Source organism: Myxocyprinus asiaticus, chromosome 24 (assembly GCF_019703515.2).
Source record: "Myxocyprinus asiaticus isolate MX2 ecotype Aquarium Trade chromosome 24, UBuf_Myxa_2, whole genome shotgun sequence".
NCBI lineage: Eukaryota > Metazoa > Chordata > Actinopteri > Cypriniformes > Catostomidae > Myxocyprinus > Myxocyprinus asiaticus.
In genome coordinates, this window is record NC_059367.1 from 40,105,288 (window position 1) to 40,130,211 (window position 24,924).

The 24,924-nt window shown below is 36.9% G+C and overlaps 1 protein-coding gene across 7 annotated transcripts in view; it reads left to right on the plus strand.

Annotated features, from left to right (window-relative positions):
- aak1a (AP2 associated kinase 1a) overlaps positions 1-24,924 on the plus strand; it is a 93,763-nt gene that overhangs the window by 62,610 nt on the left and 6,229 nt on the right. For 3 of the 7 annotated variants that reach the window (XM_051652454.1, XM_051652455.1, XM_051652458.1), the window contains 3 exons: positions 783-851; positions 7,098-7,253; positions 8,828-8,941. In XM_051652454.1, the coding sequence (XP_051508414.1) occupies positions 783-851; positions 7,098-7,253; positions 8,828-8,941 (339 nt within the window). Of the gene's footprint in view, positions 1-782; positions 852-7,097; positions 7,254-8,827; positions 8,942-11,978; positions 15,480-20,925; positions 21,006-24,924 lie in introns of those variants that run through there. The other 4 variants (XM_051652456.1, XM_051652457.1, XM_051652459.1 and 1 more) reach the window with 3 other exon arrangements.

The window sequence follows — 24,924 nt, forward strand, 5'->3', positions numbered from 1 at the left end:
AATTTATCAGATGCAGGCAAAACAATAAGGGTCACGTCATTAATCCATGAATAAGTAGGTGTACTGGTATTCCTAATAAAGCATTAAGTGAGTGTGTGTGTGTGTGTGTGTGTGTGTGTGTGTGTGTGTGTGTGTGTGTGTGTGTGTGTGTGTGTGTGTGTGTGTGTGTGTGTGTGTATATAATATGGTAAACATTTCTCAATTTACTGTAAAACTATGTTCGATAATGTCCAGTTAACTACAACTTATTAATTTATCAAAGATGCTGTAAACAAAATCATTATGTAGAGGAAATATACCAAAATGTATTTAATAGAGCAATTTTTTGAGCACTTCAGCAGGTTTCTTCCCCATAAGGGTAACTCTTGGAAAAACTTTAAAATTAAGTGTCATGTGGATTAAAAACAGCATATTATTAGTTACTTTCAAGACTGCCCTTTTATTTCCAAAAATGTATTTTGTTTTAGCTTTTACTTTAAGGCGAGAAAGTAAAAGAAAATACATATTTGTCATATAGCTACACCGTACCATAAAGGTTTATTGACTTCTTTGTAGCATATGTTTTGTTAAGTCTAGGTTGTTGTAGACCTAAACTCTATATATTTTTCATGAAAATAAAAATAAATGATGGATAAAAATAAAGCATGATGGAAAATGTACAAACAAGTCTGTCAAAGTAGCAGATAATGATTATTTATAGACATGTCCATCAGGATCTCTTGCCATCTCTTCATATTTTTTTAATAAAACCAACATATTTGTATCTCTTATTCTTCCTGCAGTTGGGATGGATTCTCTGATTCCTGGTCTGGACCCTCTGAAGACTGATCATGGGTCAGCCACACAACAAGGTCAGCAGTTCTGTAAATATCCTCCTATTCTTCATCATACAGCAGCTCGCTGAAGCATTGAATCTGCTGACATTTTTAAGTACCTCTCATTGCCATTAGTCTGGCAATGTTCAAATAGTTCTAGATGACACAGGCTCTGTTCCAAACCCTCATGAGCTGTCTTCTGTGTACATAGGCAGCTGACTTCTAAGGAACCTCATATGTGACTGAATTTGAATTCTTTACCCTGTTAACGCACACGGCACACAAATAATGCTCCTCATGTGAAGTAACCAGACACTAGACTAGCGCACACGGTTGATTCTAATAGAGTCTGGTGTTAGCAGTGCTGGGTAGTAATGGATTACATGTAATCTGGATTATGTAATCAGAATAAACAAATCAAGTACTTGTAATTAGATTAAATTACATTTTAAAATACTCAATCAAGTTACAGTTACTTTTTCATGGATTATGTGATTACATATTAATTAGGCAAAGGCAGTAAATTGTTCATAATTTATTGATCCCTCTAATTCTTTATAAATATATTAAAAAAAGGGATCTGGGGTGGAACTGCATACACAGACCTGATATTAGCCAACAGCCATAATTATACTGAAGATTGAGCAGTAATCCATGCATAAATGCAGAACCGTTTGCATTAGTGTGGTAAATTAGTTTTAGTTTCGGCTTCAAAAATGTACATGAATGCACTTTAACTTTTGAGAACTTTTTTTTTTTTTTGTGACGTTGATTTACAAATAAAACTCTCATCTGTTACCACACATGGATGCCATTTGCTATGCCAAAATTGCCGAAGTAAGAACACTTTTTTTATTTAACTCAGAAACAGACAAATAGCAAGTAAAAAACATACACAGAAAATCATATAAATTCTCATATTTTGATCCATTAAGTAAGTTTTCTTTAATACATTTAATCAACATTGCCAAAATGATACAAGCTTATCTTGCTCAAATGCATGTGACATCAAATAAACAAGAATTAGGTCAGAAGTAATACAAAAGCAATCTGACTTCTATTTTAGTAATTTAATTTATAATAAGTACCAGATTAGAATTCAGAAGTAATCTACCCAGCATTGGGTGATAGCATGTTGCTAAACCGACAACTCAATACTCTAATAAGCTTAATATATAGCCCACTGATTTTATTTATTTGTAAATAAATGTTTTTATTTTCTGTAGGCACTTTTTAGTACTAAATAAAATATTGTGATACTTCAAGATCCTAGTGTAGCGTGGAACTATATAGAATGGTATACCCATTTTAAATTTACAGTCTTTCTTTCAGAACCCCTTAGAGATATTATATAATTGTTACACTGAGGCCTCTCCCCGCCATCACTGTAACAAGAAACAGCTGTTAGAGATCATGTCAACCAGCTTGACGAGCCACAGCACTCCCTATCTCCCGCAAACAGACACACGACCACGCCCCCATCACCACACCTTGTTTGTGCAATATCTTTGCAGAAGGGTAAACAATGCTTGTGAATGAGCCCTTGCAAAAAGGCCAGGCATAGTTTGTCAGTGGTGTGGAACACTACTGCAAAAGAACAAACAACGTTTGCATTGAGCCCTACAATAAGGGCGATGTTGTGTGTGCAATACCCCTGCAGAAGCAAATAATGTTTTGCATTTGAGCCCTACGATAAGGGCGATGTAGCTTGTGCAAACCCTGCAAAAGGACAAACAACGTTGTGTTTGAGCCCTACGATAAGGGCAAGCATTGTGATAAGGGTGAGCATTGTTTGTGCAATATCCCTGCAAAGATAAACAATGCTTTCCCATGTGAAAGGAGAATAAATGCTTTATTTATCAACCACATTTGCAATGTCATGGGACGCTTGGAAGCACGACCCGAAAGGTATGCCATAGTTGCAGCACCTGGACAGCACATTTGCGCTGCTTAGGAGATGGTTTGAACCAATAGCAGGAGCACAGCGGTTGCGGTGAAGCATAGACAAAAAGCTTTATGATTGCATTGCATATGGCCCTTATGAAAAGAGCGAGCATGGATGCACTTACCAGAGAAACAAAGGGAAAATTACATGTGAACTGTAGTATAGTGGTGTACCAGAAGAAGGGGTGAAGGAAATAATTAAATTCCAGGCAATTACTACGATATATTATGAAAAATAAATAATAGGCTAATTCATATCAATAATTAATGAAGTTAAGGAATGGAAAATGCCTTAAAATATTTCTTTGAAATATTCGTACTCTTTGAAATCTTAGACGACTGAAAGGTCAAGGACTGGCGAATGCCATAAGATGTAGATCAAAAGGCAAACGTGTAAATTCGAATAATGATGTGATGTTAGACACCGGGGCTTCTGTTGAAGCCAGCATCAAATCAACAACACCTATGCATAATCTATGACGTGTGAAGCTTCACTTGATTGAATATTCGGTATATGCTTCAAAAGAAGCCTTATGTTATGTTAGGAGTGCCGACAGAATGCAAGAAGCATCATCTTAATGGATGTAATAAGACCCCATACATTGAAGTACTTATGCATGAAGACGTGCATGTATATTGGAGCCTGATTCCCAAATGGGAGAACGCCCAGGGCTCGGGAACGCACGATCAACTAACATGATCGGTGAGAACAGAGTACTGTAGTAAAATTAAATATTGCCATTTGAAAAGCTATTGCTGTTTGAAAGTTTGAAAATAATGGTGCACATAATTGAGAACACTGATAACAGAAACTAGAACCCCATTGACCACCAGCTGTTTGCATTGATAATTGTTCCCCCAAAGAAGAATTGACTGACAACCTAGCATATTTTCTGGTGTAGAACAGCTGCACTGAGGAGCATGAACATCATGGTGAGTAGACCACAATGTATAATCTGTCATGAAGCGACTGTTGCTTGGAGAAGCGAGGCATAGCGTGTGATGTGAAAACAACGGCAGTAAGCAACGATGAGAAACACTTGAGCGGCCTTATAAAGCAGAGGCTGTGTTTTGATTGGAGGAGATGCCTGATAGAATTAATCCTGAGTTCTTCCTGCTTGAACTATGCTTGCGCTCACATTTCTATCCTTCTAATTGGTAATTTGTGCTCATGACAGAAAAGATCTCGCAACCCAGCAGACAGTGATCTGCGACGCACTTTTAAGTTGCGAACCAGTGGTTGAGAAACCCTGCCTTAGAGCACTGGGTGGGAATTTATGTTCTGAAATAGTTTTGCAATCTGTCACAATAAGTTTTGCGTTTCCTCGCAATGCATTCCCTTGCAATAAGTTTTGCATTCCCTCACAAAAAAGTTTGCGCTCCCTTGTAATACATTTTCTCTCAATAGTTTACATTCCCTTAAAATAAGTTCTGCGTTCCTTCGCAATACGTTTTGCATTCCCTCGCAATAGTTTGTTCTCTTACAATACATTTTGCGTTCCCTCACAAATACGATCTGCGTTCCCTCACAATAAGCTTTGCATTCCCTTACAATAGTTTGTGTTCCCTTGCAATAGTTTGCATTCCCTCACAATAGTTTGCGCTCACTCGCAAATATGTTTTGCGTTCCCTCGCAATCGTTTGCGCTCCCTAGTAATACTTTTTTGTACTCTCTCAATAGTTTACGTTCCCTTGCAATATGTTTTGCGTTCCCTCGCAATATGTTTTGCGTTCCCTCGCAATATGTTTTGCGTTCCCTCACAATAGTTTGCATTCCCTCACAATAGTTTGCGCTCACTCGCAAATATGTTTTGCGTTCCCTCGCAATCGTTTGCGCTCCCTAGTAATACTTTTTTGTACTCTCTCAATAGTTTACATTCCCTTACAATAAGTTTTGCGTTCCCTTGCAATATGTTTTGCGTTCCCTCACAATGGTTTGTGTTCACTCACAATAGTTTGTGTTTCTTCGCAATAAGGTTTGCGATCCCTCGCATTACCTCCCTGTCCTCTAGGAGGTTCTGTACTCTGTTATGGTTCACAACTGTGATGGAAACTAAAGACTATTGACTATTTAAACGAAACTCATTCCATGCATTCTGGGATTGCATGTGGATACCTGCAATTTTGCCTTAGATTTTGGCCAAAATGTGATATCTAAGCTGCTTTTCCACTATGCGAGTCAGGGCTAACAACTGGCCAGCCGGGGCAAATAGCCTCGGACCTCGAGCTGCAAGACCAAAATCGAACTGCGTTCCCACCATCGAGCCAATAACCCTGAAGTGTTGCCCTAAAACTTTAACCTTAATATGCCGCTCCGATGCCAATGTCACACACCCCGCCCATATCACAAGCAAGAGGGAAGCTCAAGCTGAGGTATCATGTAATCTAGTTATGTAGAATATCGAGTTTATATTGATTGTAAAATTAGCTATCTATCAAGATAAGTTAGTGTTGACAACTCGATTGTAACTGCCACGGTGTCCCAAGTGGTCTCTCCACTAAGAGTGGGACACCGTCACACCATCTATGAAAGTTCACCGAACCATGGAAAGTAATTTCTTTGGCCACCGCTTTATCCATTGTGCATTTTAACAGATTCGTACTGTGCCCACATTTTTATTTATTTATTTATTTTTTTTTCAAACCTGTACCGTTGTTCGCTGGATACATAACCTGGCAAGTTCGGCAAAACTCTGCCTTTGACATTGAACCCGCCTCAATCCCCAGTTGGCCTTGTTTGGCCCAAGGGCAATCAGTGGGCCAAAGGCCATTGGCCCCGAGAAAGCCCAGAGGAGGCACGATGAAGCCCTGGAAGTGACAGTGGGCACGCAACTGGTCCTGGCACGCATTAGCAGGCCCTCATTTAGCCCGATAGTGGACACGTGGCTATTTTGTTACTATCTGTTTAAAAAAGCCTTTGTTTTGGGAGCACATCTGTGCCTAAAAGTGTTTTCTAGGTAGGCAGTTTACTAGCTTTGGAACAAAGCCATGGTCTGGTAGCCTTCATATACCATACCATGATACAAAGCAGGATATTTTGTACATTAGGATCTTTTCTTCACCGTGGCTAGTCTGCTTAATGAAATGTTATCAGTAACAAGAGAGATCAATAAAACAGTGATTAAAAACATGCACAATAACCAGATAACCTCATCTGTATCTGTCCTTATTAGTAATAAATATAACTTGTCATTGCTTTTTGATGAGAGCATATTGATGGATTTGGTTTATTGAAAAGCACACAATAATATGTTTGCAGCAATAAGACTGAACCAGTGGCACATTGTTGTTCATACAAGGGTGGTATAAAACTCCATCAAAACTTATTGGCACTATTAGTGATGACCTTCAGTGTATTTTTTTATTTTATTTTTTTAAAGCCTAGAAGTGCTGTGTCACCTGATCTTGTTTTATCCTTTCCTGAAAGTAATGTATGTGATCTGTGTCTAATTGGATCTGTGTACAGTTATATAGCTTATAGGGCCACTTGGTGGCTAAATGGGTAATTACATTGTGTATCACAGTACCTAAAAATATTTTTTTGTTCCTGGTCTTGTGGAAAAGTGCTGCTTTTGCTGTAACATTCATTATATTCATTATTATTAAAAATGTAGCTCCTAGAACTTTCAAGCTACACCCACCAAACTGAGTGCAGTCTGTACTCAGTTTAGACCTTTCTGACCATTCTAACCGATCAGACTTTTTCAAAAATCCCATAGACTTGCATTGATGGAATGTTCAAACTGTGTTTCCTAACCTTAAGTATTAAACTTTGGTGTGTGTATCTCTTGAATGATACCTCAACTTATGTGGCTTATTGATGAGTGGTGTGCTATTACTTTTTTAAACAATCAGAATTATGATTTTCACCTGATGGGCAGTAAAACAGGCAAAAAACATCTCATAGACATAAGTTTAAGCACTATCTAGGGACCAGCATATCAATGAGAGATTATTTATTCAGAAAATGTAAAAATCAAATTAGATTTTTTCTTTTGACATGTTGGCCCAAATGATTATTTTACAAGGATTTGTTCAGCAAAGTATGAAGGCATTATTATTGAGAGTAATATTGTGTTTTACTTGGCAATCTAATTAAAGCAGTCTAATTCATTTCTACTACTGACCTCTACACATTTTTTTTCATTATGCTCTGCCTTTATCTCTCCTGATTAATCTTATTACTAGTAGCCCTTCATATTTCATATGTGTCCTCTACCATTTTTCTGTCAATTTTGAACTTTGTATATGTATTCTTTGACACTTTGTCTCATATCCATTTATTTCTAATTTCACTCATCCATTCTTTATTCTTCTTGATTGCCCTATGTCCTGCAGAATCTTTTGTGTCAGGAGATTCTCTTTTGGACAGTCCTCTTCTCTCTCACCCCTCCTCTGGGGCTCAAATACTGGCTTCATCACCCTCATCTCTCCCTGCCTCGTCTATGGACCAGTTTACCCCTGCTGCTCTAAGCAGTGGACAGTCCCTCCAGGGTGAGATACATATGCACACTCGAATGAACACAGTTATAGTTTACAGTTGTCTCAACACCACAGGCAGTGGGGATAGGTAGTAAGTTAGATTTTTGTGTGACAAATCAACACAAATTCAATAAGACAAAGAGCTACTTGACAAATCAACAAGAATCAACTAAATGATTTAATTAGAGAAAAATGTGACAAATTAACGCAAAACAACATGAATCAAATACAGCTGTTCACCCCAAGAGCGACACGACAAATTAGCGTGAATCAAATACAACTGTTCACCCCAAGAGCGACACGACAAATTAGCGTGAATCAAATACAACTGTTCACCCCAAGAGCGACACGACAAATCAACGTGACTCAAATACAACTGTTCACCCCAAGAGCGACACGACATATCAACGTGACTCAAATTCAACTGTTCACCCCAAGAGCGACACGACAAATCAACGTGACTCAAATTCAACTGTTCACCCCAAGAGCGACACGACAAATCAACGTGAATCAAATTCAACTGTTCACCCCAAGAGCGACACGACAAATCAACGTGAATCAAATACAACTGTTCACCCCAAGAGCGACACGACAAATCAACGTGACTCAAATTCAACTGTTCACCCAAAGAGCGACACGACAAATCAACGTGAATCAAATTCAACTGTTCACCCCAAGAGCGACACGGCAAATCAACGTGAATCAAATTCAACTGTTCACCCCAAGAGCGACACGACAAATCAACGTGAATCAAATACAACTGTTCACCCCAAGAGCGACACGACAAATCAACGTGAATCAAATACAACTGTTCACCCCAAGAGCGACACGACAAATCAACGTGACTCAAATTCAACTGTTCACCCCAAGAGCGACACGACAAATCAACGTGACTCAAATTCAACTATTCACCCAAAGAGCGACACGACAAATCAACGTGACTCAAATTCAACTATTCACCCAAAGAGCGACACGACAAATCAACGTGACTCAAATTCAACTATTCACCCAAAGAGCGACATGACAAATCAACTCGAATCAGATACAAATATACACACCAATATGGCACGATAAATCAAACCAAATCAAATACAACTATTCACCTCAATAGTGACACGATAAATCGATGTGAATCAAATACAACTATTCACACCAAATACGCTGCGATAAATCACAGCGAAACATCTAAAACTATTTACACCAAGAGCAACATCACAAATTGACCTGAATCAACCAAAACTGTACAAATCAAGAGTGGCATGACAGATTGATGTTAATCAACTAAAACTATTCACACAAAGAGCAACTCAAAAAATAGACTACTAATCATTGCCTATTAAAGAGCCAAAGAACAAGAACAACCTTCTCGTCAAGAAAACATGTCAATTGATTTGTCAATTAAAATATCATTTCTTTGTTAAGGGGCCCAAATGGATGAATTGTTACAACTGAAAAATTAAGCACTTGATGTTTGGGCCAATACTCTTTGCTGTCTCATTCTCTCTGTATCTCTCTACCACTTTGCTAATTTCTTTCTTTCTTTTTTCTCTCGGTTGTTCTGCTGTGGCACTAACCTTCTTCTGCAGCCTCTGATCTGGTTCACTCCCTCTCCAGCTTCCAGTCCTCTGAGACTGGGGACCAAAGCTCTGATAATCAGTTTGACCCAATTCCAGTGCTTGTCTCCAAAACCTCTAGCAAAGGTAAAAGAGCATGTGTTTTATGTTATGACTTCACATTTCACAAAACCAAAGTGTAGCCATATGGTTGCGAACTTATTATAAAAAAGAAGTGGTGTTCTGCTGTCAAATTGTTCCAGACACTGGTGTTATTGGAGTTACTAAATTATTGCTTAAATTGAGTAACACAAATGTAAAGGAAACATGCTTTTAGCTGCGATTTCTGCATCTTAAACTATGTCCATGTCCTGTCTTTAAATCAGGGGTACATTCGTATTCACATTTTTCAGGTGTCATGTACCACAATATTATCAACGAAAAAGTAATTAATTAAAAATGTAAATATATTATTTTCTTAATAATTTTCTTAAATGATCAATTTTATTTTCTTATTTTCTTATTTAAACACTCTTAAAACAAGATACATTTACCTTAGCAGCAAAACATACTCAAACATTCATAGAATATATCTTGAATGAAGTTTATGTTTCTTACCCCACTGATATATATATATATATATATATTTTTTTTAAGCTTATATCTAACCTAAGTTTAATCTAAAACTTAGTGATGTTTAGGCTTTAAACCAGAAAAAACTATGTAAGAAAAAGAATACACTTACTCATATGCTCTTGATATATTCTCTGAAAGTCTTAATATTTTATGCAATTTTGTTTCTCATGTAAATTTATCTTGTTTTAAGGATGTTTAGATATTTTTATTGAAAAAACAAGACAAGAGGTGCACTCAGTAATCATTCATACTCAGTAGTTTTTTGTTACCAGTGCCATTTTAGAAATTCACTATTTTTATTTTTTATTTTATTTTTTCTCCCCTTTTCTCCCCAATTTGGAATGCCCAATTCCCAATGCGCTCTAAGCCCTTGTGGTGGTGTAGTGACTCGCCTCAATCTGGGTGGCGGAGGACGAATCTCAGTTGCCTCAGCTTCTGAGACCGTCAGTCCACGCATCTTATCACATTGCTTGTTGAGCGTGTTACTGCGGAGACACAGCGCGTGTGGAGGCTTCACGCTATTCTCCGCGGCATCCACGCAAAACTCACCGTGCGCCCCACATTATAGCGACCACGAGGAGGTTACCCCATGTGACACTACCCTCCCTTGCAACCGGGCCAATTTGGTTGCTGAGGAGACCTGGCTGGAGTCACTCAGCACGCCCTGGATTTGAACTCGTGACTCCAGGGGTGGTAGTCAAAGTCTTTACTCGCTGAGCTACCCAGGCCCCCAGAAATTCACTATTTACAGTCAGCCATGATTAATTTAATCCAGGAGTAAAAATGTCCAAAAACAGGGCAGTTACTGAGTGTTCATCTGGTCATGTGATGCTAACATGGCCGCCCCCATGAGGAGACTCTCTCCATGTAGATTAAAACAGCTTTTATCAGGTTACTGATAATTCATCTCATGTGAGTAATCATGATTTTATACATATGTTTCAAAATCCTTATTAATTTCTTTAGGAGAAAAAAACTTTTATAATGAGTAAAAAATTACTCGGTGCACCTTTAAATGTTAACTATGCACCAGAGACTTTAGATGTCTGTAGCTGGGTTTACATCCACATATTTGTATGCAAATTTTGGGATACTGCATAACAAATGCTAGATGGAAACACCGAGATGCAGATAAAATCTCCCAAAAATTTCATCAGTATCATTGCATAGCATTTAAAATGATGCTCTGGTTGTTCTGAAATACCAAATCATCTGTCATCAAAATGATACTTTTACCTCCCAGAACTGTCTGACATGCTTCCGCTCCCAGACTTAAAGCATCTGCTGCTGAACGCTACTAAACATAAAGTTTGTCTGTGTGTTTTGTCTACACACCCTTAACCGCAACCAATGTATTTCATTTTTTAAAAGAGTCACAGTGGCTTCAGCTTTCATTTTGTTGATTTCTACTTTGCACCAATTTCCCCAGAAGTGACGATTTTGTTCCTTAAACAAATAGGATGGTGACACTGCTTTATTCACAAAAGTACAATATGTTTCATTTATTTATTTATTTATTTTTGCACAAAGTTTATTCGTAACTTGGATGGAAACATGGCTTGAGACAAAGTAGCATTTTAGTGAATGTAATTCACCTCTGGACTTTTGTTTCAATATTCTAGGCTTTTCCAACTTTGGTTAGTTTTTCTTTCTTGCCATCCTCTTTACATTATTTAGGTACTGCCACACTTAATCCTTCCTTTAAAGGAATATTCCGGGTTCCATACAAGTTGAGCTTAATCAACAGCATTTGTGGCATAATATTGATTACCAAAAAAATTTATTTTGACTTGCCCCTCCTTTTCTTTAAAAAATTCTAAAATATGGGTTCCATTTGAGGCACTTACAATGTAAGTGAATGGGGTCAATCAGTATATGTTCAAATACTCACTGTTTCAAAAGTATAGCCACAAGACATAAACAATATGTGTGTTAACATGATTTTAGTGTGATAAAATCACTTACTCACCTTTTCTGTGTAAAGTTACATCCAATTACAACTTTGTTGCCATGATGTAAGATCAACAAACGCTAAAACAACTGTAGAAATGACAATTTAAACAACTTCAAAGTTCAAATAGTACATGAAATTTAACAGAAGAATGAATGTAAGTGCTTTTATAAAATTATGAACTTCACATTTCTGCCTTCAAACCCTCCAAAAATTGGCCCCATTCACTTCCATTGTAAGTGCCTCACTTTAACCTCCATTTTTGCTTTTTTTTTTTTTAAAGAAAAGGAGGGACTAGTCGAAAATATTTTTTGTGGTAATCGACATTATGCCACAAATGCTGTCAATTGAGCTCAACTTGTTTTGAACCTGGAATATTCCTTTAATACCACTCTGTTATTTCAGCGTTTTATGCTTTCTCTTTCTTGCTATTCATCTGGTTTTTGCTTCTTCTCTTTTCTCACCCCTCTGCTGCCTTCCTCCACTCATCTTCCCTTCAATCCCATTCTTTCACACACTTCTCATTGCTCGCCTTTCTTCTCTCTATCTCTCTCCCTCCTTCACTCTTTCTCTTTTCCTCTTTCCGGCATGTTCTAGGTGGTCATTCGCGCAGCAACAGTGGCAGTTCTGAGACCAGTCTGCCCTCGTTGGCACGCTCTCTTCTGCTGGTGGACCAACTCATCGACTTATAGAGGAAACCGAGAGAGAGGGAGGGATAGGGCAACTTTTTTGGGGGGCAGCGTGCAATTCTTAAATACTTAATAGCCAGAGTTATGAAACCTCAACCTTGAGTAGTCTCATAAAACCACAGTAGTCTTCGTCCAGCTAAGCCTATAGAGCGTCCTTTCCCATATTTTACTCTGGCATTCTGTTCCCTTTTGCTGTGTGTCTCTTTTCTGCTGACCCATACACATTCTCATGACTCCATCATTGATCTATCCTTCACTTAACCAATTATATTTTTCAACTAGTGTTGATATGAAGCCAAAAAAAAATTTTTTTCTCAAATTTGGACATTTTCACCAAACCCCTGTTTTCTTTCTACAGCTTTCCAATGCACAAAACCCTTTGAAATCGAAGGATTTGTAGCATTTTCTGACGTAACTTACACTCTAGTGTATAAGCATCCTTAGAAAGCCAAAAGCAAATGTCAGGAAAGCTGAAAATCATTGAAGCCATGTACAAAGTGGAAGTTTCCTTTACTACATTATTAGATTGCCCTTAAGCCTGTTCTGTAAAATTTAGCTTATCCTGCAAAGTTCTAGCCATGCAGCAATATCACCAATAAACGTATCAGCACACAAATGTTTAAATGCTTTCATACACTCTCTATATATTCTTTAGACTCACCCCATCTCTGATGGTCTTTCATTCCATCATTTGTATATTCAGTCATTCTGTCTCTTCCTCCTCCATTCATTAATTTGTTCATTTACTTGATCATTTCTTCCCCCGCTTCTTTTTCTTTTGCTATATCTGACTTATTTGTGTCCATGTGTCACTTGCTACACCCAGTAGTACCCCTACAATAACTCTTTTGTATATGTTTGATCCAATCAGTATTGCATTGTTACCTTTAAAGACACATAAAGGGTAAATGCAATATGTAGATAAAAATGATTTGGGGGGTAAACAAGGCCGTCTGTAGGATCAGTGTAAGGACTGAGAATCTGTATAAAATGTGTATTATTCTCATGTTAAATATTATAAGATAAAGATTATTTATCTGTGCGTCAGAACACAAGATCTAAGGTTGCTTCTGTCATTTTGAATTTTATTTTGTGTCTTGTGTTACTCCATTGTGGGTCTTCTCTGAGTCTTTCTTGTGAAGGGTGTTTTGGATAAACTTGAATATACAGATAGTGATTTCAGAATTCAGCAGTTTTTAAGAGATTCAGTGTTCAATAAAGTTTGATCCAACAAGCTTTAAATTAGAAATGTAGATACAGGATGTGTATCACTTGCTGGAAAAACAAAGAAGGTCACAAGTATAGGGTGTTTGAAGACACCTACAGTAGCACCAGTTATTTTTGTGGTGCATCTCACAAAACGTGAAAGAAATGTCATATTTCACCCAAAATCAAAAGAAAAACAATGCACCAAATTTTTTTTTTCTGCATTATGACATAACTTTCAAAACAATAAAGCACCCCCCCCACACACACACACACTCAGTAGCCTAGTGTAATGCAGAAAAAATCTTGTTCTCTTTACTGTTATGCGGAAAAATCACACTGTAATGTTGAAAAATCTCACTGTAATGTGGAAAATATCAGTCAATCTAGGAAAAACTCCTCTTTACTGTAATAGAGAAAAATCTTGTACTCTTTACTGTAATGCGGAAAAAACTTGTGTTTATTATAATGCAGAAAAATCTTGTACTCAACTGTAATGCGGAATAATCTTGTCTTTATTGTAATGCGAATAAATCTTGTCTTTATTGTAATGCGGAAAAATCTCATACTCTTTACTGTAATGTGGAAAAATCTTGTTGTCTTTATTGTAATGCAAAACAATCTTGTACTCTACTGTAATTCGGAAAAATCTTGTCTTTATTGTAATGCGGAAAAATCTTGTCTTTATTGTAATGCAAAAAATTTCGTACTCTTTACTGTAATGCGGAAAAATCTTGTCTTTATTGTAATGCGGAAAAATCTTGTCTTTATTGTAATGCAAAAAATTTCGTACTCTTTACTGTAATGCGGAAAAATCTTGTCTTTATTGTAATGCAAAAAATGTCGTACTCTTTACTGTAATGTTGAAAAATCTTGTTTTTATTGTAATGCGGAAAAATCTCACACTCTACTGTAATGTGGAAAAATCTTGTTGTCTTTATTGTAATGCAAAACAATCTTGTACTCTTTACTGTAATGCAGAAAAATCTTGTCTTTATTGTAATGCGAAAAAATTTCGTACTCTTTACTGTAATGCGGAAAAATCGTGTCTTTATTGTAATGCGAAAAAATTTCGTACTCTTTACTGTAATGTGGAAAAATCTTGTTGTCTTTATTGTAATGCAAAACAATCTTGTACTCTTTACTGTAATGCGGAAAAATCTTGTTGTCTTTATTGTAATGCAAAACAATCTTGTACTCTTTACTGTAATGCGGAAAAATCTTGTCTTTATTGTAATGTGAAAAAATTTCGTACTCTTTACTGTAATGCGGAAACATCTTGTCTTTATTGTAATGCGAAAAAATTTCGTACTCTTTACTGTAATGTGGAAAAATCTTGTCTTTATTATAAAGCATAAAAATTGTGTTGTCTTTACTGTAGTGCATAAAAATCTAATTGGGGCAGATTCACTAAGAATGAATTGCGCCCGCTAAAAGCGCTGTTTTTTTGGCACTAACTGCGCTTGTTTAGCACCCGATCCACTAAAGGAATTATGCAGATCAGGCAAAGGTGCAAACACACCCACAAAACCGCTGCTGAACACAATGTCCATGTGCAATTCTGATTTTGCTGTCTGATTCTGAACACAGTATAGCTGAGGATGCCGCAGACCACTGTATTTGACCCAGCCTGCCGGGACTGAACAGCGTCACTTTGATATATACCAGGTTATAACGCTCAAATCATTTGATGATTATTTGAGTAATTACTGCTGAAATGATCATTTGAAAATGCTCACAAACATCTCTTTTATATAAAATTAATTTTACCGCCTACTTTCATTTGGCGGTAATAGCGTGATGTAAATTGCGCAGGGCAAGTTGCACAAAGTTTTGTGAATGAAGCACAATCTTTAATGAGCCTAATTTACATAGAAAGGAGGCGTGTTTGCACGGAAAGGAATGACAGTGACTTCATTTACATATTGAAGATGCAGGTATTTGTGCTGAAATACCACGCGCAAAAGTGGCACAACTGTTTAGTTAATCTGCCCAATTACCTTTAATGTAATGCGGAACAATCTTGAACTATTTAATGTAATGCAGAAAAATCTAATTCTCTCTACTGTAATGTGGAAAAATCTCATTCTCTTTTCTGTAATGCAGGAAAAAATAGCTATATATACAACCCCAATTATGAAAAAGTTCGGACAGTATGAAAAATGCTAATAAAAACAAAAAGGAGGGATTTGTAAATTATATTCACCCTTTGCTAGATTGAAAGCACCACAACTAAATATTATATGATGTTTTACCTTGTGAGTTTCATTTTTTTTATTTATTTATTTTATTTTTTTATGTACAGTAATTTCAAATCAGAAAGTGGAATTTTCCCCCATTCATCCATTATGCAGGTCTTCAGCTGCACGATTGTACGGGGTCTTGGTTGCCGTATTGTGCGCTTCATAATGTGCCACACATTCTCAGTTGGAGATGGTCAAGGCAAATCTAGCACCCGCACTCTCTGCTTATTCGGCCAGTTTGTAGTTTGAAGTTGTCCTGCTGAAAATGCCAGGACGTCGCTGGAAAAGACGGTGCTGGATGGCAGTATATGCTGCTCCAAAATGTGTACATATCTGTCTGCATTCATGATGTTCTCACAGATGTGCGAGTTACCCATGCCAATGGGCACTGACACACCCCTGGCCCATACAGACACTGGCTTTTGGACCTGATGCTAATACCAGCTTGGATGTTCCTTTTGCTCTTTGGCCCGGATAACACGACTGCTTTACAAAAATTTTTTAAATGTGGACTCTTCGGACCAAAAAACACAGTTCCACTGTTCTACTTTCCATCTAAGATGAGACCGAGCCCAGAGAAGTCTGCAGCGCTTCTGGACAGTGTTGATGTAGGGCTTCTGCTTTGCATAGTAAAGTCTTAACTTGCGTCTGTGGATGCAGCAGCAAACGGTGTTGACTAACAAAGGTTAACTAAAGTAATCTCAAGCCCATGTTCATGATATCAATTACAGATGAATGATGTTTTTTAAGACAGTGATGTCTGAGGGATCAGAGATCACGTTTATTCAGAAGTGGTTTTCGTCTTGTCCTTTACGCATCGTGATTTGACCAGATTCCTTGAATCTTTTAACTATATTGTGCACTGTAGAGGGTAAAATGCCCCAAATCCTTCTAATTTGTCTTTGGGGAACATTGTTCTCAAAGTGCTGGATTATTTGCTGAAGCATCTGTTGGCAAATTAACAAGTCTCGAATGATCCTTGCTCTTGAAGGACTTGGCTGTTTTTGGAGGCTCTTTGTATACTATGACATGATTTTCTCACCTGTTTAACATCTCCTGTTTCACATTGCCTTGTTATTTCAACTCGTCAAATTGTTATTAGTCTAAAATTGCCCCTGTCTCAACTTTTTTGGAGCGTGTTGCAATCACCTGATTTGAAATGACTGTACATTTTCAAGAAAACAATGAAATTCACAAGGTAAAACATCATATTATGTGTTGCTGTCGTGCTTTCAATATAGCAAAGGGTGAATATAATTTACAAATCACTCTTTTGTTTTATTAGCATTTTTCATACTGTCCCAACTTTTTTGGAATTTGGGTTGTATTATATATTTTTTTTATACTTACAGTTTTTGCTTACTTATGTGAATATATCATGACATTTATTTTAACATTAAAAAGGCATGTCCATAGAGGATAATTTTCATTACTGTGTTAAAGTAATAAGAATTCAATAATTTTTTGCTTTGCAGTAATATGAATTTGGGTAAAAAATGTAAAAATAAATAACTTGATAGTCCTAAAAAAAAAAAAAAGGCTTTATTCTCTTTATGGAAATTACCATTTTTTATTTTTGGGTGAAATATGAATCAGGCATTTCTTTCTGTGAGCTTCATTTTAGCCGTTGCCTTCTCTGATAAAGTCGCTGTTGTAAATCCTATTCACTTAAAATTATAAAAAGAAAGATATGTGTTAATTCAAGTTAACTGTGATTAAATGAACAGTACAGTTTCATTACAGTATATTGATGAGACAGAGCCCATGACGGACAAATATTCCTGAGGTCTTGCCTGTGAGAGATAAAAACACCGGTCGATTAATTCTTGAGAGAACATTCCCAAAGCTGTTACACTGCACTGTGACACTTAATGAATATCGACTCTACAATGTCATGTTGTAAAGACATATCAAAGATAGAAGAAAATGTATTGTCTATATGTACTTGACATTTTCATATTTGGATATGTGAAGCAGTAATAATTTTCTTTCATTTCCTTTTAGATATAACTGCTTAAGAGTATACTTGGTTATTGTTTGTTTAATGCTAAGTGCTTTGTTTTATTTAGCTTTAAATCATTATTTTGTTCATAGCTTGTGCAGCAGATGCATCGGTAGAACATTATTGTATAAAGTTTCATTTATGTAATGTTTTCTATGTTTTCCACCTGGTCATTTTCTTTTCTTTTTCCTTTGACTCTTCCTCCTTCCCCTGTGAGCTTGTTTAATGTGGCTAACCTATGCAATCTGACTGTAATACTTCATATTACTCTTAGAAATGCACATAGTGGTGTGGCTAAAGTAGTCTTACGTTGTGCATAATGTTTCTTGTGTTGCAGTGTGTATGATTTACAGTCTATGTCAGGGGGTATACTGTAATGACAATGAGAAAATTTTGAAAAAAATCTCTATACTGGAATGCCGTCATTTCATTTTATAACATTATATCGAGCAGCGTGTTCCTTCTATTTTTGAACAATTCTGAAAAGGAGAATATTAAATAAAAAGTGTAGATGGAAACAGATATTTGGCTGTGTTAATGGTTCTTAGGCAGGTTGGTGTTTTCCATTATTCCTGAAAGGGTGGAATTTACGAACTGTGAAATTGACAAACTGGTGTTTTATATATATATATATATATATATATATATATATATATATATATATATATATATACATACACTCACAGTTAGTGACTAAACATCTCGCATTTTTAATCTGACTTTTTTTCTTCTAAACTCAGCCTAAACAATTAAAACATCATAAACATTTTTTTTAAATATATTTAGTACTGATGAAGCTGGACATTTTAATACATTTTAAGATATTTTAATATACATATTTCACAAGACAAAATAATAACTGAATCTACACAAATGACCCAATTCAAATGTTTACACACCCTTGCTTCTTAAAGGGAAAATTATTTCATTTATTCACCCTCCATCCCAGATGTGTATGACTTTCTTTCACCTGCAGAACACAAACAAATATTTTTAGAAGAAAATCACTCTGTAGGTCTATACAATGCAAGTGAATGGTGACCAGAAGTTTTAAGCTCCAAAAATCACATAAAGGCCACATAAAAGTAATCCATACGACTCTAGTGGTTTAAGATATGTCTTCTGAAGTAATATGACAGGAGTGGATGAGAAACGGATCAATAAAGTCCTTTTTTACCATAAATCTTCAGTTTTACTTTCCCTTAAAAATGTGAAAGAATGTCAAAGTAAAAGTGGATATTTATAGTAAAAATAGGACTTAAATATTGATCTGTTTCTCACCCACATGATATAACAACTGAGTCTTATGGATTATTTTATGCTTCCCTTATATGCTTTTCTGAGCTTCAAAGGTCTGGTCACCATTCGCTTGCATTGTATGGACTTACAGAGCTGAAATATTCTTCTAAAATGAAGAAAGTCACACATCTGGGATGGCACGATGGTGAGTAAATTATGAAAGAATATTCATTTTCGGGTGAACTATCCCTTTAATATTGTGTGTTGCCTACTTAAGCAACAGTAATTGTAGCCTTTGGTGTAGATATATATTTTTTATTGTGGAATATACTTAAACATTAGCTCATGCAGTTTCTTTAGGGCAGCAAAAAAGAAGAAAAAATTATCTTATTTTTAAGATTTTGTCTCAAAGACAAATTTATTAAATTTGTCTTATTAAAAAAAACTAAACATATTAGCTTCAGATCAGTTAATTAATTTACTGACCATACATTACTCTTACTCATGTCTATTTTTTCCTTTTCTTGACCAGATACAAACGTGCCGTGTAACAGACGTGTGCTTTTGAAACACCTGTACACACATGCAATTTCAGTAACATGATCAGTGATTGGATGGTGTCACTTTACTCAGCCAATCATAGGTGCTAAAATACACCGGTGGCCAAAAGTTATTATAATAATGTACAGATTTTGCTGTTTTGGAAGGAAATTGGTGCTTTATTTCACCAAAGTGGCATTCAACTGATCACAATGTATAGTCAGGACATTACTGATGTAAAAAACAGCACCATCACTATTTGAAAAAAGTCATTTTTGATCAAATCTAGACAGACCCCATTTCCAGCAGTCATCACTCCAACACCTTATCCTTGAGTAATCATGCTAAATTACTAATTTGGAACTAGAAAATCACTTGCCATTGTATCAAACACAGTTGAAAGCTATTTGGTTTGTTAAATGAAGCTTAACATTGTCTTTGTGTTTGTTTTTGAGTTGCCACAGTATGCAATAGACTGGCATGTCTTAAGGTCAATATTAGGTCAAAAATGACAAAAAAGAAACAGCTTTCTCTAGTAACTCATCAGTCAATCATTGTTTTGAGGAATGAAGGCTATTCAATGCCTGAAATTGCCAAAAAACTGAAGATTTCATACAAAGGTGTACACTACAGTCTTCAAAGATAAAGGACAACTGGCTCTAACAAGGACAGAAAGAGATGTGGAAGGCCCAGATACAACTAAACAAGAGGATAAGTACATCAGAGTCTCTAGTTTGAGAAATAGACACCTCACATGTCCTCAGCTGACAGCTTCATTGAATTCTACCCGCTCAACACCAGTTTCATGTACAACAGTAAAGAGAAGACTCTTTAGGCCTTATGGGAAGAATTGCAAAGAAAAAGCCACTTTTGAAACAGAAAAACAAAAAGAAAAGTTTTGAGTGGACAAAGAAACACAGACATTGAACAACAGATAACTGGAAAAGAGTGTTATGGATCTTAACCCCATTGAGCTTTTGTGGGATCAGCTAGACTGTAAGGTGCGTGAGAAGTGCCCGATAAGACAGCCACATCTATGGCAAGTGCTACAGGAAGTGTGGGGTGAAATGTCACCTGAGTATCTGGACAAACTGACAGCTAGAATGCCAAGGATCTGCAAAGCTGTCATTGCTGAATGTGGAGGATTTTTTGATGAGAACTCTTTGAAGTAGTTTAAGAAGTTCTGAAATGTTTCTTTCAAATTGTAATAGTAATGTTTCACGTTATTAATGTCCTGACTATACATTGTGATCAGCTGAATGCCACTTTGGTGAATAAAAGTACCAATTTCTTTCCATAAGAGCAAAATCTGTACATTATTCCAAACTTTTGCCTTTTAAATATATGTTTAATGTTAAATCTGTTGAATTAAAAATCCAGTACAAAACAGAGGAAAGCTTTAGATTACATCCCATTTCTCTTATATTGCAATCTCTATACTTTTCGCTCCCCTGATGAGTGTTTATATGCAAACAAAAGCACATTACACAGATAATCGACATTTCGGCTGATGTCAAAACTGATATCTAGAATTAGAAGAACATTTTATAAAACTATCACTTATTTTATATAATATTTACTTAAAAGTCAAATTTGACAACAGATGTTCTTTATTCATTGTCAAGGTTGTTGGTAGATTTTGGAACTGACACAAGGGGAAACAAACACAGCTTCCAAGTGGACACAGTTACAGAGGCAAGAAAAAGTATGTGAATATTTTGGAATTAGCTAGTTTTCTTTTTATTATTATTTCTTTTTTTTTTCTCCCCTTTTTTTTCCCAATTTGGAATGCCCAGTTCCCAATGTGCTGTAAGTCCTCATAGTGGCATAGTGACCCGCCTCAATCTGGGTGGTGGAGGATGAATCTCAGTTGCCTCCGCGTCTGAGACCGTCAACCCATGCATCTTATCACATGGCTTGTTCAGCGCTTTACTGCAGAGACATAGTGCATGTGGAGGTTTCACACTATTCTCCGCGGCATCCACGCACAACTCACCATGCACCCCACTGAGAGTGAACCACATTATAGCGACCATGAGAAGGTTACCTCATGTGACTCTTCCCTCCCTAGCAACCGGGCCAATTTGGTTGCTTAGGAGACCTGGCTGGAGTCACTCAGCACGCCCTGGATTCGAACTCGCGACTCCAGGGGTGGTAGCCAGCGTCTTTACTCACTGAGCTACCCAGGCCCCCCGAATTAGCTGGTTTTCTGCATTAATTGGTCATGAAATGTGATCTTATCTTCATCAAAGTAACAAGTATAGACAAACAACATTGTGATTAAACTAACAGCACACAAACAATTATAATATTTAATATATTTATTGAACACATCCCTTTAAACATTCATAGTGCTGTGGAAAAAGTAAGTGAACCCCTAGGCTAAAGATGTCAACAAAAGTTAATTAGATTCAGGAGTTGGCAAACCTGGCATCTAATTAATGAAACGAGACTGGAGGTGTAGGTTAGAGCTACTTTTACTTGTGAATAGGTATCTCAAAATTTTTGAGTGCTTTTTATAAGAAGCATCTGCTGACGTTGACCACGCCTCGCAAAAATCACAGAAGACTTATGATCAAGAATTGTTGCTAACCTGGACAGTTTGCCATCATCGAGGGAAAAATGAATTCCCAAGTACATCAAGATATCTTACAGGATAGTATCAGGGTGGCTGTGCACCAGCTCAGTAGAAGTTGGGTGATGCAGCAGGACAATGACACAAAACATCAAAGTAAATCCCTGCAGAATGGCTTCAAAAACAGAAAAAAACACCTTTTGGAGTGGCCCAGTCAGAGCCCAGACCTTAACCCAATAGAGATGCTGTGGAACGACCTCGAGAGCCATTCACATCAGATATCCTTAGAATGTGGCTGAGCTGAAGCAGTTCGGTAAGGATGAATGGTCCAAAAAATCCTTCTGAACGTTGTGCAGGTCTAATCCGCAGCTACCGGTAACGCTTGGTTTAGGTTATTGCTGCCAAAGGAGGATCGACCAGTTATTAAATCCAAGGGTTCACTTACTTTTTCCACAGCACTGTGAATGTTTAATGGGACGTGTTCAATAAAGACATGAAAGATTATAATTGTTTGTGTGTTGTTACCTTAAGCACATTGTGCTTTGTCTATACTTGTGACTTTGATGAAGATGAGATCACATTTTATGACTAGTTAATGCAGAAAACAAGCTAATTCCAAAGGGTTCACATACTTTTTCTTGTCACTGTATTTTCTCAAGCTGATAACCTCAAAATGTTGAAATATTGGCCAATTAATTGGCCCGGCCGATATATTGGCATAGAACTATAGTTAATGCTTATCCAGTCTGTAAAGGCCCGGGTATACTTAGTTTTTCCGCAATCCGAATTAGATTGCGCCTGGCTGACCACATTGCCTTCCAAAGTATACTTTTCTGACCGCAGGCGAATACGAACGTGTTTGACGCATGCACAATACTATGGTTTGTGATACTCTTTTAGTACAGTCAATGGTCGGTGCATGCACCGACGTTGCGCACAGACGAGGACCGGTCCGCTGGTCAAGAAAATCTAGGTGCCGCATGGTCCTTTTCAATCTCTCTCTCGCTCTTCAAAGAAATGGAAATGCAGCGTAGTTCTACCGGGAAAACGCGCAGCCGTACATCATTGCACCATTAGCTAGGTAACTCCTAGCCAATCATGCATCAGCCATTGCTTTATAAGTCTGCTTACAATCTATCACATTGCTGTTTCAGTGTGCCAACACGGCATCCTCCACCAACCAACCGCCACCAGTTGAGTCCCGTCCTGCACGGGGGTAGGCTCCTCACCCCTGCCTCCTATCTCCGGCAGGATTTGACGGTTCCGAGTACAACTTCGGTCCACCAGATGGGGCTTACGCCAAAGAGAGACATTACATTCCCATTTTATATACATCAAATAAATGTCATCTTAAACTTTACTCTAGTCTGCGAGTCTTTCTGATCGAACTGATTCTGACCGTTTGAATGCAAGAACTGACCCGATAGGGCAAATGTTAAATGTTAATGGCTAGTGGGCCCTTATTTGTTGAGTCCTGCCTTGTTTAGTGCACTGCTGTATTAATCCTTTGCAACACTTGCTAGCCATTTCCTTCATCATTAAGGTAAGACTTGCATCTGCCCTTATGTCAGTTCAATCATCGTGTCTTTTCTGTTTTCTCCTTGTTTCCATGGCTCTCAAAGCTTTTTAGGAGTATTTAGTAACGTTATTTTATAACCCTGACATTGCTGAGCAAAATCTTCTTCAATGCTAGCTTTTAACAATTCACAATAATGTCTCTTCCCAGTGAAAACTTAAAAAAGCTTAAATAAATGAAGATAGTGGCTCTCCCTATCAGTTTGTTCTTTTATGAACAGCTTGGTTGAGTTCTGACTAGACACATTTCTTGAAAATACAACATGTGATTTATTTAAGGACTAATAGTGACAGTTTGTGGAAACAAGGTTTGTGAGTGGTAGATGTCATAGATGTTAAACATTAGTTGTGGTATTTTGTCTGTAGTGTTGCGGATTGTACTGTAGTAGAATGTGCTTCATTTGTGTGCTTTGTTGCTATACAACTTCATTGTTTATTTACACAGTGTACATGTTGTGAAAGAAACATTGTAGAAATGGTGCTCCTAATCTCCCCCCCCCCCCTTTATTTACTTCAACATATTTTTTTAACATACAGATTCTTGTCTTAGAGACACAGCATACTGACAATTTGTAAATGTTCTGTATACTCATCGACTGGTCTGTGCTTCACTGTCTTTTTACAGGCCACAACAATAACTGTTTTTTTTTATTTTTTATTATTATTTAATTGGTTTATTAAAAACAATTTGTACCTCATGTCCAAAAGTATGTAGATACCGCCATCTAATTCAGGTTCAATACAAGTTAAGCTCAGTTGACTACATTTTTGTCATATTGTTGATTACCAAAACAATTATTATGACTATTTAAAATATTTATTTATTTATTTTTGTGGTTACAGAGAGGAACTTACAATGGAAGTGAATGGGACAGTTCATAAACATTAAAATGCACACTGTTTCAATAGTATAGCCACAAGATATAAACATAATACATATACTGTAAACATGATTATAATGTTAAAAAATTGCTTTTTGGGATTACAGGGTTTACCAGTGTTATGCCATCATGACAACAAAACTGTAATATTGGATTTAACTTTACACAGAAACGGTTAGTAAACAGTTTTATCACATTAAAATAATGTTAACATGTATAGTGTTAACGTCTTGTGGTTATAATTTTGAAACGGTGCATTTTAGCATATAAATTGACTGGTTCCATTCACTTCCATTGTAAGTAAGTACCTTCAACATTGTGGCACAAATGCTGTTGTCTGAACTTAACTTGTGTTGAACCCGTAATATTCCTTTTAATTAAAACAAATCATAATGCTACACCATACAATAGCCGAGTTTCCATTGTCGGGCCAAATGAGGGCATGCTAGTGCATGTCAGGGCCAGTTGCGTTCCCACTGTCACTTCCGGGGCTTCATCGCACCTCTTCTGGGCTTTCTCGGGACCAATGGCTTTTGGCCCGCTGATTACCCTTGGGCCAAACAAGGCGAATCTGGAATTGAGGCGGGGTCAGT